This window comes from Pelodiscus sinensis, chromosome 19 (genome assembly GCF_049634645.1).
Source record: "Pelodiscus sinensis isolate JC-2024 chromosome 19, ASM4963464v1, whole genome shotgun sequence".
In the NCBI taxonomy this organism is placed as follows: Eukaryota; Metazoa; Chordata; order Testudines; family Trionychidae; genus Pelodiscus; species Pelodiscus sinensis.
The window spans coordinates 30405490-30424057 of NC_134729.1; the positions used below are offsets into that span (position 1 = coordinate 30405490).

At 49.9% G+C, this 18568-nt stretch overlaps 1 protein-coding gene across 4 annotated transcripts in view; it reads left to right on the top strand.

Annotated features, from left to right (window-relative positions):
• Positions 1-17459, top strand: part of PRAM1 (PML-RARA regulated adaptor molecule 1) — a 68073-nt gene extending 50614 nt beyond the window's left edge. For all 4 annotated transcript variants that reach the window (XM_075903340.1, XM_025184335.2, XM_075903342.1 and 1 more), the window contains 5 exons: positions 1930-2029; positions 5702-5864; positions 7948-7981; positions 9135-9169; positions 16145-17459. In XM_075903340.1, the coding sequence (XP_075759455.1) occupies positions 1930-2029; positions 5702-5864; positions 7948-7981; positions 9135-9169; positions 16145-16179 (367 nt within the window). In that variant the 3' untranslated portion in view covers positions 16180-17459. The remainder of the gene's footprint in view (positions 1-1929; positions 2030-5701; positions 5865-7947; positions 7982-9134; positions 9170-16144) is intronic.
• The last annotated feature ends 1109 nt before the right edge of the window (positions 17460-18568 follow it).

The window sequence follows — 18568 nt, forward strand, 5'->3', positions numbered from 1 at the left end:
GTGGAATATGTGGCTATGAGTTGTTGGCAGCAGGGCTACATCTAGACTGGCAAGATTTTCTGCAAAGCATTTGTGGAAAAAAGCATCTAGATTGGCACAGACGCTTTTGTACAAAAGCACTTTTTGCGGAAAAGCGTCCGTGCCAATCTAGATGCGGTGTTGCGCGAGAAAGGCCCGATCGCCATTTTCGCCATCGGGGCTTTTTTGTGCAAAACGGTTCTCAGTTGTCTACACTGGCCCTCTTGCACAAAAGCATTTGGGCAAGAGGGCTTTTTCCCAGGGAGTGTGAAATGCTTTATGGTTTTTAAATGTGTGAATGAAAGCCATCACAGGTGTTACCCTCAATGTCTTGATGACCAACTGTTAAACAATCTCTTTTATCCTTTAAGTGGTTGGTCAGGGGAAGTCACATGTCCACCCCAACTGGCCAGGTGACTTCCCATGCAGAAAGGGTATCTTTAAATACAGTAGGAAAGTGTGAGACTTTGTCTGGCTCTTGTGGCACATCCAAGGGAGGGAGCGAGAGATCCCAGGGAAAAGGAGACTTCCCTGGTTTGGAAGGTTTGGCCCAGAAAGAAAATTTTAGTTTGTAATAAGTTTATACTGATGTTTTAGTGTAGAAGTAGCTAAGCATTTTCTGTTACTTTGAGTTTGTAATCTGCTTTGCCCTGCTTGTTCTCACTTACTATCATTTACATCCTACTGCTTGTACTTAATAAAAATCACTTTTATGTTCTAACAAACCCAGTGTAAATAATTAGTACCTGGAGGCAGTGCTTTTTTTGTGATGGTACTACATACCGGCACCTCTGTGTCTTAAAGGGGCCATGTGTTTTAAAGGGGCATTGTCTCTTAAAAGGGCAATGCCGGCCCCACCCTGTCTTTTTTTTTTTTTTTTTTTTTGCTCAACTTTCCCCCTGGAGTACTGATACCTTTTTCCCCCTTCCCTTCACAAAAAAGCACTGCCTGGAGGACCAATCAGTGTGTACATTCCCCCTTTCATTGTTAAAGGGGGCTTACCTATATAGTTCATTTGGGATTTTGATCCGATTTGGGGAGTGGTATCCCAGGAAGCTGGGACCTAAACTGCATTTTCCTTAGACCTGAAAAGATTCAGTGTCTGCTTTGCTTCTCAGAGTGAGGGTGAGGGGGTTATACTCAGCCCTGTGCATTGGCTGGGGGGAGACCAGGGAGCTGGCCCAAAAGAACAGGGCAGCAAAAAGCCCCAGAGAGCAAAAAGGAGGGTGGCAGTGGCTTTGTCAGCACTCCAGGAGGCACCCCCATCTGTGACCTCACCCATCACACCTGGGCTGTGTCTAGACTGGCCAGTTTTTCCAGAAAATCAGCCGCTTTTCCGAAAAAGCTTTCCAGCTGTCGACACTGGCCGCTTGAATTTCCGCAAGAACACTGACTTCCTACTGTCTGAAATCAGTGCTTCTTGTGGAAATACTATGCTGCTCCCGTTCGGGCAAAAGTCCCTTTTGTGCAAAGCTTTTGCGCCAAAGGGCCAGTGTAGACAGCTCAGATTTGTTTTCTGCAAAAAAGCCCCGATCGCGAAAATGGCGATTGGGGCTTTTTTGCAGACAAGCGTCCGTGCCAATCTAGATGCTCTGTTCTGAAAATGCTTTTAACGGAAAACTTTTCCGTTAAAAACATTTCCGGAAAATCATGCCACTCTAGACGCAGCCATGATGTTTTTAAACAGAAAGGCACTGATTTGGAATTCCATTTCACTAATGTAAAGCTGACACAGAACCAAGTGAAAAATTTGGCCTACAAATTTGAATCCCCAAAGTCCTGGACGGATGGCAACTCAGGGCCATATTGTGTCATCCCTAGCCATGGAAGTGATGCAATGTTATTGCCTTAGATGATTGAAGGTGAACTGTACATTCTGGAAGATCATTGTGACTTTTCCTGGCTCTGCAGACAATCCCAGATGTCAGAGCTAAGGGGGAAAAGAGTGAAGAATCTCAAACAGTTAAAAAAAGAAGAGCAGGCAGACAAGGAATTTCGGAAGAAATTCAAGGTAAGCAGCAATGGGCAGTTTTCATAGCAATCCTCCCATGAAGTGCAGTTATTTATTAACCTCCTTGCGACCATGTTGAGGAGGCTGCACTTTGTGACCAGGCATAATATACAGCTAGAGCAGTGCTTCTCAAAGTGCAGTCCACGGACCACTAGTGGTCTGCGGCTGCCTTCCTGGTGGTCCACGGCTCAAGCTCAGGCCCCTCCCCCATGCAGCAGGGAGCCCACACAGCTGCGAGGCTGCAGTACTAGCTTCCAGCTCAGAGGGCGCAGGGACAGGGAGTGTAAGAAAGCAAACGTATGCCCTCTCATGGGCTGCGGAGCTACAGGAGGAGGAATGCCACCCTGTCCCCCTCCATGGGGAAGTCCCTCCTGCTGCTGGGTGTCCGCCAAGCCTAGGCCACACCGGGCTTACGGTCACCATGGGAACAGTGGCGCATCCCTCAGTTGTTACCGCAGGGCAGACAGCGGGTTAGGCTGCACTGTGCCCGGGGACGCGGGGGGGGGGGGGGGGGCAGAGGAGCCCTTACACACAGGACGCAGGTGGGGGCTCGGGGCCCTTTGGGGCTTTGCACCCATGGGGTCTCAGTCTTGGGGGAAGGTCCAAGCTGCCTCTGCATCCACCCCCTGAAGGCGCCATGGACTGGACCCCTATGGGACCCCATCCCCAGCAGGAGGCTGGATGTGGAGTTATTGGCCTCCACGTCTCCACATCCAGACTCCCTGCCCACTCCCCCAGGAGCTCCTCACCCCCCAGTTTCTTGAACTCCCTATCCATCCACTCTGACCTGAGCCCTCTTCCCTGGGGCACCGTGCCCCCCATCTACCTGAACCCCATCAGCCACTCTGCCCCCCAGCTTTATCTCCAGGCACTCCCTGCTCCCATCTCCCTGTTCCTGGCTAGACACCCTACTCCAAGCCCCCTCCTGCACCTTCCCCCTTGGCCAGGCACCCACTCCCACTCTGTTCCTGCATCCACCATTGCTCCTTGCACCCTCCGTCCTGGCCACACACTGCACCGTCCCTTGCTCCTGCTCCCTCCCACTGGCCAGACACCCTACTCCCAGCCTGCTTCTGCACCCCACCTCGCAATCTCTTCCTTTCTGCACCCCACCTCCCTCTCAGATCCTGCACCCCATTCCTATCCCACTCACTGGCAGCCCTGTCCTGCACAATGAACCCCTCATTTTTGTCCCTGCCCCAGAGCCTAAGGTGGTCCCTAACTCTGGAACCCCAGAAAAGTAAATCTGGCCTATGGGAAACTCTGAACCTCAGTTCTCCTTGTCCCTTCCACTTTCCCCAAGGGGCTGAAGCTCCAGAGAAGTGTGGTGTCTTAGTTGAGGGACACACCAGTGAGGGTTGACATTTTTGGAGGAGCTTTTTGCTTCTCACTGGTGTGGTCCCCAACTGATTTTTCTGTGGGTCACTGACCCCCTGACCCAAAAAAGGTTCCTCTTCTGCCATAAAGAACACATTGAAACCTTTTGTGTTGGACATAAATTAATATTTTACTTTATTTAAAATGAAGTTTGATAAAGTAACTTTAGAAAGTTGAAACACTTAGGCTACGTCTACACTGGCCCCTTTTCCGGAAGGGGCATGTAAATTTCACTAGTCGTCGTAGGGAAATCCGCGGGGGATTTAAATATCCCCCGCGGCATTTAAATAAAAATGTCCGCCGCTTTTTTCCGGCTTTTAAAAAAGCAGGAAAAGAGCGTCTAGACTGGCCCCGATCCTCCGGAAAAAGTGCCCTTTTCCGGAGGCTCTTATTCTTACTTTGAAGTAAGAATAAGAGCCTCCGGAAAAGGGCACTTTTTCCGGAGGATCGGGGCCAGTCTAGACGCTCTTTTCCGGCTTTTTTAAAAGCCGGAAAAAAGCGGCGGACATTTTTATTTAAATGCCGCGGGGGATATTTAAATCCCCCGCGGATTTCCCTACGACGACTGCTGAAATTTACATGCCCCTTCCGGAAGAGGGGCCAGTGTAGACGTAGCCTTAGTGAATTTCATAATTTAAATTAAACCATTCTCTCTAGCTGCAGCACTCGCAAAATGACTTGAGTGTAATTATGTAATTAATGGTGAGTTTTCATTAGCAACTGGTGGTCCACAGAAAGTTTCACATCGAGCCAGTTGGTCCATGGACTGGAGGGAGGGACAGAGATCTGCTCTATAAAGCAATGGTTCCTAGAAACCCTCAACAAATCTTCGTTAGCTTACATTTAATGGTTAATTGTTAGCAGGTGCATGGTCCCGCTCTTGTGGGCAATGTTCCTGGTTTATACAGTGTCCTGGTGAAGTGGACTAGAGACAGGGTCCGGGACCTCACTCCTACTCCCTTTACCCAGAGACTTGCCTGCTCTTAAAAGCTCCAGTTCCACTCTTCTAGGGTGTGTCTAGACTACAGAGTTTTGTCGACAAAAGTGGGAGGGGATGAGGGGGTATGTGGGAGGTGACAAGGGCTCTGAGGAGATGGGAGTGTGGGAGAGGCTAAGAGGAGCCATCAGCAACGTGGCAGGGGACCACTGGGTGAGTAGGCACGTGGAAGGGGATGACAAGGGCAAGTGGGTACATGGGAGGGGACAAGCAGGAACAGGTGAAAGGGAAAGAATTTGCTGCCAGGGAAAATTCCAACATTAAAAATAAAGAATGTTCCACACTGGGACAAAAGTTTGACATGTCAGAATTTCCCATAGATCGGGATTTCCAGCAGCATGTTTAGAAAAAATTCAGAACAACACTTACGTTTCTACCTCTTTGAAATAATTCCCGGGCTTCTGACTCTGATCCCAGAAACTGAATCCCAGCTCAAAGCAAGGCTTTCGGAATCCCAGCTTCATAGCTACTCCCCAGGCAGGTGGACATAGAGGCGAGAGAGCTGACAGGGAGCCAGGCTATGATGAAGTAGGGAATGTATTCACCTTGTTATACTACATGTGAGTTCTACTGACCTATAGTAACCTTGTCAGTGTGCCTCAGTTTCCTGGGGCATAGCACCAATACCTAGATGGTGATGGGAATTTCAGGTGTTAATCTTGCTGGTAGCCTCCTTCAGCATGTACACAATGGCTGATGCCCTTTGTAACCTGACCAGAGAGGGGGTGCAAACCAGTGACACTTTTTTCCTAGGAAGCAGAACAAAGGCTAGGGAGGGGCTTGGGGCCAGGTTGTTAGGCATGGGAATTAGTGTTGGCTGATGTGATGCGAGAGGCTCAGGGTTCTAGCTCTGGACCACCTTCTCCAGGATTGTACTGACTGCTTCTGGTTACTGTGCTGACAAGTCTGTTCTATGCTGCATCCCAATCCACTAATAAACCTTCCATTCTACCTGCTGACAGAGTCTTCTCTTGCTGAGGATGGGGGTGCAAGGCTCTGAGACTTCACACCGTGGTTGGTTAGTGCTTGTGTGAAAAACAAGAGCCTTTAAAACAAACCCTGGCTTAAGCATGGAGGCACCTTCAGGCTTCGGTGCCCCAAACTCCATCCACCTGCAGGGAATGTGAGTGTTTGTTAAACTGATTCACCACAGCTAAGGAACCAGTTCCACACCCACCCCACCTCCTGGGAATGAGCACACCTGGTCATGATAGTGTCTGGCCTGCACTCATCTAAGCCAGGTACTTTGAGGGTGGAGGCTGAGAGGGATGGAACCATTTGCAGCTTGTCTCCTACAGTTTTTAGGGGAAATCCGTGCTCTCACTCGAATGATGGTCGATCCCAATGTGACTGAGAAGAAGGGGGCAGGGAGGAATCTGCCACTCAAACGAGGAGAAATTCTGGATGTCATTCAGCTAACGAGTCCGGAGAGAATACTTTGCCGCAACAAGCAGTGGAAGTGTAAGTTTGAAGCGCCCCTGCAGCTTGTGACGAATGCAATGCCATGCTTCTCAGCAGGGCACTGGTAGAAGGGCTCTAAAAGCATGGACCGCTAGCACCTGACTTAACACACCCAGCTCTATTAGCCAGATCTGTAGGAGGCATATCAATCACTCTGGCTGCGTCTAGACTGGCAAGTTTTTCTGCAAAAGTGGCTGCTTTTGTGGAAAAACTTGCCAGCTGTCTACACTGGCCGCTTTGAATTTGCGCAAGAACACTGACGATCTAATGTAAGATTGTCAGTGTCCTTCCACAAATACAATGACTCTCCCGTTTGGGGAAAAGCCCTCTTGCGCAAATGCTTTTGTACAAGAGGGCCGGTGCAGACAACTGAGAACCGTTTTGTGCAAAAAAGCCCCGATGGTGAAAATGGCGATTGAGGCTTTCTCGCGCAAAACCGCGTCTAGATTGGTACGGACGCTTTTCCGCAAAAAGTGCTTTTGCGGAAAAGCGTCCCTGCCAATCTAGATGCTCTTTTCCGAAAATGCTTTTAATGGAAAAACTTTTCCATTAAAAGCATTTGCGGAAAATCAGGCCAGTCTAGACGCAGCCTCTGTGAGCCAGTCACCACTGGAGAGGCACAGCAGCTCTGTGTGAGGATGGGTTATGCAGGGGTGGTATAAAGTGCCAAACTAGGCGGATATGGAGAGGAGCTGATAATGGCTCTTTTGGCAACTCCTGACAGTAAAACATCTGACTGCCTACCTGAATTTTTAAATAAAGCAGCAGGCTGCTCTCCTCTTGCGGTGAGGGGAACACTGTCTCCATGTGCTGCACATGCCCCAGCACTGCCCTCACAGCTCCCATTGGTCAGGAGCTGACCGATGGGTGTTGCAGATGCAGACACCTTGCAGAGACACGCTGTCCCCGTCCCCCCAGAGGAGCACAGAGATGAATCTGCAGGCTGCTGCTTCTGGGAGTGGCATGGAGTCACGGCAGTCAGCTAGTCTGAACCCTGCTGGACATCAGTGGCCCTGACATTGACCAAATGATCCTGATCGACAGATTGGTAACTACTGTCTTAAACATTTCCAAGTTCAGGGGCCAAAAAGGTCAGCTTAAGTGTCCTGCTTTCCCTTCTCCCCAGCCCTAGCATTTACTGAGAACTATTTGGAGGCTTTGGTTACAGACAGCCTGGCATCTCTCTTTGGCCAGCTGCAGCCTGCACATGGAAGGTGTGTGTGCCCGTATGAGGAGCAGGGCATTTTTCATGGCATTCCAGGCACAATCAAGAGCTGGATTCCAGCAGAGTGTGACATCTGTGCTGTCCTGAGCATGTCACTAAAGAGGGGTGTGGCTGGAAGCCTGGGGGTCCTTGGAGATGGGAAAGGTAGGCTCAGGAGGGTTTGAATCCAGGAGGAGTTTCAGAATCACCAGCCTATGGAAGTCCTCTTGCAGCACTCCTGGGCAATAAGACTTGCAGTAGCCCTCTTTCCACTCATGCACATTCTGATTAAATAGGCCTTGGAGCCACCAAATGTCAGGGCCTCACCACAAACTGGGCCACCTTCTCAGGCCTGTGGTTACTCCCAGCCAAGGCAAACCTGTCTATGTACTTCAACCTTCTAGCAGGTAGGTTCTCCTTCCCACGCTGCCAGATTTTGCTTGGGACAGTCCAGTCAATGGGGCAGGCTGAGTTGGGCTTCCTTAAATCAAAGCATCTGTCACTGAGCTGCCTCCTTTGGCTACTGCCAGAAACCACACTGGCTGTGCAAGAGAGGGTCCAGCTTAGCTTCTCCTGGCTAGCCTTGGTTTTGGTGCAGGCCTGCAGGGCTCTCCACCCGGCACACCCAGAGCTCCCTGAAGTAGGGCCTTGCACTTGCACTAGCCCCATACAGCCTGCATCAGTCTCCAGTCCCAACACTGACTGCATGTGCTGAATCCATGTGCTGTGGACCCCTGCACTGCTGTGCTGCCCATGCTGGGTGAGTGAACATTCTGCTGGGATTAGGGCCCTAGATGTCTAGCAGTGAAGGAATCAGAGTAGCAGAGTGAGAATTTTATATTTTAAATAAACATGTGTCCCTTTTCCTGTCTGTTCCAGATGGCTATATCCCCAGGGCAGTGCTGCTGCAGCTGTGAGTACAGATACCTTTCTCTTGTTTTCTCTTTGTTTGATGTTTTTAAACTCTAAAGATTAACTGCCATGGCTGGTAATAAACAATAGTTAAATGGATGTTAAAAAGGAACAGTCAGAAGCTACATGAAACTTTTAAAAAACGTTTTAAAAACACCATAATAGAACCTCAAACTAAATGTAAATCCCAAGTTAAAAAAAAAATCACTAACAGGATAAAAAATGCCACCTAAACCTAAACGATGCAGTGAAGGAAACATAATTAGAGACAAAAAGGCATCCTTTGAAAAGTGGAAGTCAAACCCTAGCGAGGAAAATAGAAAGGAACACAAACTCTGCCAAGTCAAGTGTAAAAGTATAATCAGACAGAACAGAAAAGAATTTTAAGAGCAACTAAGAAGGCACAAAAGGAAAGGAATAAATTATCAGTTTTGACAGAGGAGAAAGGCAAAAAGCCAGGTCTCCTAAAAGCTATAATGGGACCAATGGTGTTCCACACATTCATATATGAGCTGGGGAAATGGTAAACAGTAAGGTGGAAAAATTTGCAGACTATTACTCAAGCTAATTAAATCCAAAACTGACCACTAAGAATTACAGAAATAACTCACAAAATTGTGTGGTGGGAGATGAAATGGATTGTTGATAAATACAAAATATTGGAAAAGATAATCCCAACTACACATACAAGATAAAGAAGCACAAGTTGACTTGGTACAGCCATGTGACAAGATCACTTGGTCAATCCAAGATCATCCTCCAAGGGTCAGAACTAGGGAGGAGGAGAAGAGAGAGACTGACATAGGTGACTTAAATTTAGTTTAATCAACTAATCGACTAGTCAATGGATATCAAATAAGCTGCTGCTTATCGGAAAGTCGACTAGTCGCTAACATCCCTAGACTGACTTAGGAGTCTTTAAGAACCAAAACAATACTCAATGGCCTTAATGGTTTCCAATGCTTCCTCCCAAACACATTCTAAAGCTTAGTGGAAATTACTTGTCAGGAATACAACTCTAATTGAAAGGCCAAACAAATAAAGAGGATCCATGGTAAAATTTTGAATACACCATGTATTAATGTCATTAGAATAGCGAATGCAGCTGTTAAATGGCCATACATTTTACAATTCCTTGTTCTTTTCAATCGTAGTGACACAGACATTTATGATGACATTGCCTTTTGTGGTAAGTATAAAAATGAAGTCCATTTCCCCACCCCCAGCCCAGATATAATGGGATGATAGGGATAAGGCAGGGTTGGCAACTTTTTCAAACCGAAGAGCCAAAGTTCATCAAAATTCAGAACAAGTGGTCAACAAAGAGCTGTATAAGAATGCCTACTTGCATAACAGAAAGTATACGTTTTAATATTATTGATAATTTACATGATTAATATTAGCATAAATGAAACATTGTACTCACAGGCTGTGTCTACACTGGCCACTTATTCCGGAAAATCAGCCGCTTTTCCGGAATAACTTGCCAGCTGTCTACACTGGCCCCTTGAATTTCCGGAAAAGCAATGACGATCTACTGTAAAATCATCAGTGCTTTTCCGGAAAAACTGTGCTGCTCCTGTTCGGGCAAAAGTCCTTTTCCGGAAAACTGTTCTGGAAAAGGGCCAGTGTAGACAGCACAGATTTATTTTCCGCAAAAAAGCCCTGATTGCGAAAATGACGATCGGGGCTTTTTTGCGGAAAAGCGCGTCTAGATTGGCACGGACGCTTTTCCGCAAAAAGTGCTTTTCCGGAAAAGCATCCTGCCAATGTAGACGCGCTTTTCCCGGAAATACTTATAATGGAAAACTGTTCCATTTTAAGCATTTCCGGAAAATCATGCCAGTGTAGATGTAGTCACAGACTTTATTTAATGGGACTTCTGCTGCTGCTGGAGGTGCAGTTTGTGGATGTGGGGGAGCAGGAGTCAGTGTTGGGGTGTGTGGGAGGTGCAGGAGGCAGTGGGGCTGGGATCTGGCAGGGTTCTGGCTGGATTACCTTACCTGGATGCGGCTGGGCTGCTGAACCCCGGGGCAACAGTGGCTTGAAGGGGCAGGCCAGGATTGCCACAGCCAGATTGTGGCCTCTGCTCTTACCTATGTCACAGTAGGAGAGGGGCTGCCACCAGCCCTTCCTGTGGCCAGAGTAGGGATGTAAAATTTCGATTAACTGGCTAATTGAATAGTCGATGCAATTTTCATTGATGATGTGATTAGTCAATAAGGGCGCCTCTGCCTTTGAAGTGTAGCAACAGTTCAAAGGTGAAAGCGCTGTGGCGAGCACGAGGCCAGAGGGGACTCAAGCAGTCCCCCGTTGACCCCATGCTCCCTGTGGCGTTTCAAGGCGGCAGCGCTGTGTGGAAGCGCTCCTTTCTCTTTCCCACCCTCCTGATAGAGGCAGCAAGTGGGGGGAAGCGACTAGTCGACTAGCGTTTTGACTACCCAATAAGCATTTGCTTATTGGATAGGTGACTAGTCATTCACATCCTTTGGCTAGATGGGGGCTGGACCACAGGGCATGCCCCTGGATTGGGGCTGGGGTCAGGATGCTGCAACCAAATGGGGCCTGGGCCCCACATGGGGACTTGTTAGACAGGCATGTCCGTGTTTTCACTTCTTAAATCTCCGTCTTGACAGTTTTTTTAAATGGCAAAAAAAAGTCCTGGATTTTTGCCCTGCAAAGGGGATCTGGGAGGGAGCGGCAGCACATGCCTGTCAAATGGAACGTTCGGCGCCACGTGCCCAACCATTCCTGGCCACGCTGCCCCAGCGTGTGACTGCAGCGGTGGCAGTGGCTCCGGTGAGACCCAGGGCAGGTCCAGTGTGGGAAGCGGGTTTGGCTCCTCCCACAGAGTCACTGCGTTACCCTCCACCCTGCTAGATTATGTCCCCAGCTCTGCAGACGTGGGGGCATTGGGTTAGAGCAGGGGGCTGGGAGTGTCTGGCTCTGGGGGAGAGAAAGGGCACTACATAAGAACATAAGAACGGCCGTACTGGGTCAGACCAAAGGTCCATCTAGCCCAGTAGCCTGTGCCAGGTGCCCCAGAGGGGATGGACCAAAGACAAGGATCAAGTGATTTGTCTCCTGCCATCCGTCTCCAGCCTCTGACGAACAGAGGCCAGGGGCTCCATTCTTACCCCCTGGCTAATAGCCTTTTATGGACCTAATCTCCATGAATTTATCTAGCTCTTTTTTAAACTCTGGGTTAGAGTGGGGGGATGGGTGAGGAGGGCTGGAGGGTGCCTGACTCTGGGGAGGGAAAGGACTTTGGGTTAGAACAGAGTGGCTGAGGGGTTCCTGGCTGTGGGAGGGGTGGGGCACTGGTTAGAGCAGAGGGGATAGGGTGCCTGGCTCTGGGGGAAGGGTGGGTTAGAGCAGAGGGAGCGAGGGGTTGGCCTGGCTCTGGGGGAGGGGAGAGGGCATTGGGTTGGAGCTGGGGGTGCCTGGCTCTGGGGGAGGGATGGGTGCATAGGGTTAGAGCACGGAGGCGGGGGGGCTGGTTCTGGGGGAGGGGTAGGTGCATAGGGTTAGAGCACGGAGGCGGGGGGGCTGGTTCTGGGGGAGGGGGAGGTGCATAGGGTTAGAGCACGGAGGCGGGGGGGCTGGTTCTGGGGGAGGGATGGGTGCATAGGGTTAGAGCACGGAGGCGGGGGGGCTGGTTCTGGGGGAGGGGTGGGTGCATAGGGTTAGAGCACGGAGGCGGGGGGGCTGGTTCTGGGGGAGGGGGAGGTGCATAGGGTTAGAGCACGGAGGCGGGGGGGCTGGTTCTGGGGGAGGGGTAGGTGCATAGGGTTAGAGCACGGAGGCGGGGGGGCTGGTTCTGGGGGAGGGGGAGGTGCATAGGGTTAGAGCACGGAGGCGGGGGGGCTGGTTCTGGGGGAGGGATGGGTGCATAGGGTTAGAGCACGGAGGCGGGGGGGCTGGTTCTGGGGGAGGGGGAGGTGCATAGGGTTAGAGCACGGAGGCGGGGGGGCTGGTTCTGGGGGAGGGGTAGGTGCATAGGGTTAGAGCACGGAGGCGGGGGGGCTGGTTCTGAGGGAGGGGGAGGTGCATAGGGTTAGAGCACGGAGGCGGGGGGGCTGGTTCTGGGGGAGGGGTGGGTGCATAGGGTTAGAGCACGGAGGCGGGGGGGCTGGTTCTGGGGGAGGGGTAGGTGCATAGGGTTAGAGCACGGAGGCGGGGGGGCTGGTTCTGGGGGAGGGGTGGGTGCATAGGGTTAGAGCACGGAGGCGGGGGGGCTGGTTCTGGGGGAGGGGTAGGTGCATAGGGTTAGAGCACGGAGGCGGGGGGGCTGGTTTCACGAGGAGTAACGGTAGTTCGGAATAGGAAGTCTAGTCCGAACTACCTAGTTCGTGCCCTGTGTAGCCGCGCTGCACGGGGTTCGAACCAGCGGGGTTTTAAAAATGGCGGCTCCCCGCTTATGCAAATGAAGCCCGGGAAATTCAAATCCCGGGCTTCATTTGCAAGTGCGGTATGCATACATTTTCTCGCCGACGATGCCTGGGGTAGAGCAGCTGGGGCGCTGCCGGGTTGGTCCCCGCAGCACTGAGGTGCAGCGCTGCAGGGACCTACCCGACAGCGCCCCAGCTGCTCTGTCCCAGGTGTCCAGATTCAGCTGCTGTTGAAACTGATCAGTGGCTGATTCCAGGCGAGAAAAGCCTGGTCTGCTGGGGGAGGGGGGCACTAGCTGTGTCCCCCTCCCCCAGCAGACCAGGGAGACGGGGAGCAAAGCCTCGGAGGACGCCGGTAGTGGGACAGCCGCGGTGCGTCTGGGCTGTCCCACTGCCCGCGTCTTCCATGGCTTTGCTCTGCGTCTCCCTGGTCTGCTGGGAGCTCCCCCCCAGCAGACCAGGGAGACATGGAGCAGCTTTTCTCGCCCCAGAGGACGCGGGCGGTGGGACCGCGGCGTATCTGGGCGTCCCGCCGCTCGCGTCCTCTGGGGCGAGAAAAGCCCCGTTCGTAACTGCGGATCTGACATAAGTCGGATCCGCATAACTTGGGGACTGACAGTATTCATCCTTTGTAATTTGTCCTGGTTTCCACTTTTTATATGACTCCTTTTTTATGTTTAGATCATGCAAGATCTGCTGGTTAAGCCAAAACGGTCTTTTGCCATACTTTCTATCTTTCTTATGCAGTGGAATAGCTTGCTTTTGGGCCCTTAATAATGTCTCTTTAAAAAACAGCCAACTCTCTTCAGTTGTTTTTCCCCTTAGTCTTGCTTCCCATGGGACCTTACCTACCAGCTCTCTGAGCTTACCAAAATCTGCCTTCCTGAAATCCATTGTCTCTAATTTGCTGTTCTCTTTTCTACCATACCTTAAAATCATGAACTCTGTGATTTCATGATCACTTTCACCCAAGCTGCCTTCCACTTTCAAATTCTGAACAAGTTCCTCCCTATTTGTTAAAATCAAATCTAGAACAGCTTCCCCCCAAGTAGCTTTTTCAACCTGCTGAAATAAAAAGTTTTCTTCAATGCAGTCCAAGAATTTATTGGATAGTCTGGGCCCCGCTGTGTTAGTTTCCCAACATATGTCTGGATAGTTGAAGTCCCCCATCACCACCAAATCCTGCGCTTTGGATGATTTTGTTAGTTGTTTAAAAAAAGCCTCATCCACCTCTTCCGCCTGGGTAGGTGGCCTGTAGTAGACCCCTAGCATGATATCACCCTTGTTTTTTACCCTTTTTAGCCTAACCCAGAGACTCTCAAACACATGGGCTACGACTAGACTGGCATGATTTTCCGGAAATGCTTTTAATGGAAAAGTTTTCCGTTAAAAGCATTTTCGGAAAAGAGCGTCTAGATTGGCACGGATACTTTTCCGCAAAAACAGTTTTTGCGGAAAAGCGTCCGTGGCCAATCTAGATGTGCTTTTCCGCAGAAAAGCCCCGATCGCCATTTTCATGATCAGGGCTTTTTTGCGGAAAACAAATCTGAGCTGTCTACACTGGCCCTTTTGCGCAAAAGTTTTACGCAAAAGGACTTTTGCCCAAACGGGAGCAGAATAGTATTTCCGCAAAAAGCACTGATTTCTGAGGGTATGTCTACACTACAAAGTTAATTTGAACTAACAGACGTTAGTTCGAATTAACTTTGATAGGTGCTACACACGCGAACCGCTAGTTCGAACTTAATTCGAACTAGGTAAACCTCATTCCACGAGGACTAACAACTAGTTCGAATTAACTAGTTCGAATTAAGGGCTGTGTAGTCACTTAATTCGAACTAGTGGGAGGCTAGCCCTCCCCAGCTTTCCCTGGTGGCCACTCTGGGCACCACCAGGGAAACTCTTCTGCCCCCCCTCCCGGCCCTGGAGCCCTTAAAGGGGCACGGGCTGGCTACAGTGCCCGTGCCAGGTGCAAGCCTGCCAGCACCCAGCCAGCAGACCCTGCACCTGGCATGGCTCGAGCCGGCCACCTGCTGCCACCCAGCCCTCCGCCTCTTCCCGGGACCAGGCTGGTGGCTCCCGGGAGCCTGCCCAGGTCCGCAAGAGACGGGCGCCCGCGTGGTCTAGTGCAGACATCGTGGACCTCATCCACGACCTCCGCACTAGGCACAGGAAAGTGGCTGTCTAGGGCAGGAGAGCTGCCAGCCTGGCCACCCAGGAGCAGGTTTGCATGAAAATCAAGGTGGTCCACTGAGACCCCCGACCCTGAGCCCTGAGCTTAGAATGGCCGTACTGGGTCAGACCAAAGGTCCATCTAGCCCAGTAGCCTGTCTGCTGACACTAGGTACACTGGAGGGGATGGTCCGAAGACAATGACCAAGCCATTTGTCTCGTGCCATCCATCTCCAGCCTTCCACAAACAGAGGCCAGGGACACCATTACTACCCCCTGGCTAATACCACTCCATGGACCCAACCTCCATGACTTGATCTCACTTCTCTTTAAACTCTGTTCTAGTTCTAGCCTTCACAGCCTCCTGCAGCAAGGAGTTCCACAGGTTGACTATTTGCTTTGTGAAGAAGAACTTTCTGTTGTTAGTTTGAAGCCTGCTACCCATTCATTTCATTTGGTGTCCTTTACTCCTTCTATTATGGGAACTAATGAAGAACTTTTCTTTATGCACCCTCTCCACACCACTCGTGCTTTTATAGACCTCTGTCATATCCCCCCTCAGTCTCCTCTTTTCTAAGCTGAGAAGTCCCAGTCTCTTTAGCCTCTCTTCATATGGGACCTGTTCCAAACCCCTGATCATTTTAGTTGCCTTTCCCTCTCCCACCCTCTCTCTTCCCCTCTCCCACCTTCTTTTCCCAGTCTCCCCGAGTTTTGTTCAATAAAGAGAGTTTCTATTTTTGAACACACATGTCCTTTATTTTGTACATCAGGAAGGGGGGCTAGGAAGGGGTAAGCGGAAGGTGGTGAGGGAGGAATGGGGTACGAGCCCCCGATGGGGAGGACTGGGCTGGCTCTGCGGGCTCCTCGGGGTGGAAACTCTCCTGAAGCCCCTTGATTGACCCCCCCTCCGGATGGCAGCCTGCGGCAAGTGCAGCTGGGCTGATGGCCGAGTGCTGTGATGTGCCGAGTGTGGGCACTCCAAGCCAGGACTGCTTTGCAAGCGGGGAACTCCTGAGAACTGTCTGTCCGGGGTGGGTGTCGGGTCCCTTTAAGCACAGCCCTCGGCTAGCCTGAGACAGCAGTTTCACACTCTAAGTCCTAACCTGATGCCCTGCCGGCACTGCTTCCGGCCAGCCTTAACCTCGGTTCAGGGTCCACTCAGTGTGGACATGCTAGTTTGAATTAGCAAAACGCTAATTCGAACTAGTTTTTAAGTCTAGATGCGCTAATTCGAATTAGCTTAGTTCGAATTAACTAAGTTAGTTCAAATTAGTGCTGCAGTGTAGACATACCCTGACAGTAGGAAGTCAGTGCTTTTGCGGAAATTCAAGCGGCCAGTGTAGACAGCTGGCAAGTTTTTCCGGAAAAGCGGCTGATTTTCCGGAAAAACTGGCCAGTCTAGACACAGCCATGTAGTTTGGCTCTTTGGTTTGAAAAAGTCGCTGACCCCTGTTCTAGCTAGTTGTTCAATGTGCTTGCTAACTGACTGTTCCCCTGCTGCAAATATGTGGGATGGGAACTAGGGAGCATGACTCTGCATACTCGTGCAGCAAATCTTTAGTTATTGGCTCTAATGAATTTTCTCTGTTTATCTTCCTCAGATGAAAGTAATTCTTCTGCCAGAGTCAGCAAGTGATCTCTCCAGCTGGGGGCAGGGAGTGAAGCTAGAAACATGAAAACTGTTAAATGCAAGTTTGGGAGTTACCTTTCCACAGTTAGTGCTCAAAAGACAGCGGGTGCTTTCTAACATGGTGGGATGGTTAATTTTTTAATAAGTTTGGCTTCTGGGCAGATCTTGCCCCACATTCAGCAAAACAACTCAAAAATAGGACAGGGGCCACAAAAGTGTTCAGAGGAACAGGTTACAGATTACTTGGAAATAAACTGTCTGCTGCGTTTCTTGTTTTGGTCTGTGTAGAGAATGGTGATGATCCCTGAGTTTGTTTTTTTAAAATTTTGCTGGCTATTCAGCTTCGGAATCCAGGTCTCATCTGTCTTCTTTTTCCTGAGAGGATTCTGCTATCTCTGCTACTAAGTTTGTGAAGCCTCGGTAACTGAAAAGGAGTAGAGAGTTCAGTAAAATTATATAGTGTAAATACACCACAACAGCTGGGAGGAAGGGTATGTCTGTTAGTGATTCAAAGCCTCACCCCTTTAATTGGGAGCTGGAAAGGCTCCTACTTTGAGTCTGCTGTGGGAAAACGTAGCATGTGACAAAATTAGGGAAGACCAAACCAGATAGTCCTGATAGCTTGAAGGTAAAGACAGGTGAAGTTTTCAAAAAACCTTTTATGCTCAGAATGGAAATAAAAAGGGACAATTCCTTCCCCCCTTTTTTTGTAAGTGAGATAGTGACAATCCAATGCAGCTGATCCTCCCTCCTGCTTCCTCTGGCAGCTTTCCACACAGGGTGCATCCACACAGCACCCTTACCTTGGAAAAAGCTCCGCAATTCCTTATTTTGAGGTTATTTCAAAAGAAAGCGCTATTTTGACAAATCCCTTAACCCTTGTGGAATGAGGGTGACAGGGATGCTGGAATAGCAAGCCTATTTGAAATAACGGGCGTGTTTAAAGACACGGAATTGCTATTTCCAGATACTTCCGGTATCCTGAACTAGCCCCGCTGTTTAGACGTAGCCACAGACACAAAGCACTTCTTTCTCTGGGATTTGGGAAATTTGGGTTTATTTTGTGGCTCTACCCCAGACTCCCTGTGTGATCTTTGTACTGTGCTCTGTCTTAGTTTTGCCACTTGTAAAATGTGGATACTGGCTTTTCATCTGTTTGGTTAGCATTAGATTGTGAACTCTTTGGGGGTAGGGACTGTCTCTTACTATGATGTGTACAGTGTCTAGCACAATGGGCCTCATTTGATCTTGGCTGGGGTCTTTAGACTCCACTGCAAGTCAAATAAAAACACAGTTTGTTTTAAAGATGTCTTTACCATTGCTTCTGTTCACTAGGGCTACGTCTACATTGGCATCCCTTTTCGGAAAAGGGATGCTAATGTGATGAGTTGGAATTGCAAATCCGCGGGGGATTTAAATATCCCCCACGGCATTTGCATTTACATGGCTGCTGCTTTTTTCCAGCTTGGAGATAAGCCGGAGAAAAGCGCCAGTCTAGATGCGATTCTCCGGAAAATAAGCCCTTTTCCGGAGGATTTCTTATTCCTACTTTCAAGCAGCAGCACCTCCAGGCACAGGAATACACATTGGTGGGGAGGCCTCAGCATGAGCCTTTGCCCTTGTAAAGCAGGACCATCTGGTGCTGAGCAGCTGGCCTTCTTTCCTGCAAGCATTTGCTACCGTTTTTGACAACTCACATGAAGTTCACGCAATGGAGACTGCCATATGTGTTTTCAAGCAAACCTGGGGGGTCAGCCCCTTCCTTGTTCAGAGGCTTGGCTGAAGACCTCTCCTGGAGGAGAGCATCCGTGCCAGTGTAGACATTCTCTTCTGCAAGAAAGCTCTGATGGCCATTTTAACTATAGGGGCTTCTTGTGCAAGAAATTCTTGTTGCCTGTCTACACTGGCTTCTTTTGGAAGAGCTCTTGTGCAGGAGGGCTTCTTCCTGAGAGGGAGCGTCAGAGTTCTCGCGCAAGAAGATGTATACCCCACATTAAAAAACATTGCCAGCAGATCCAGAGATGTCATTATTCCCCTATATTTGGCTTTGGTGAGGCCACAGCTGGAGTATTGTGTCCAGTTCAGGGCGCCCCACTAAAAAAGGATGTGGACGCATTGGAGAGGGTCCAGCGGAGGGCAACCAAAATGATTAGGGGGCTGGAGCATATGACTTATGAGGAGAGGCTGAGGGAGTTGGGTCTGTTTAGTCTGCAGAAGCGAAGAGTGAGGGGGGATTTGATAGCAGCCTTCAACTTCCTGAAGGGAGGTTCCAAAGAGGCTGGAGAGAGGCTGTTCTCAGTAGTGACAGATGGCAGAACAAAGAGCAATGGTGTCAAGTTGTGGTGGGAGAGGTCCAGGTTGGATATTAGGAAAAACTATTTCCCTAGGAGGGTGG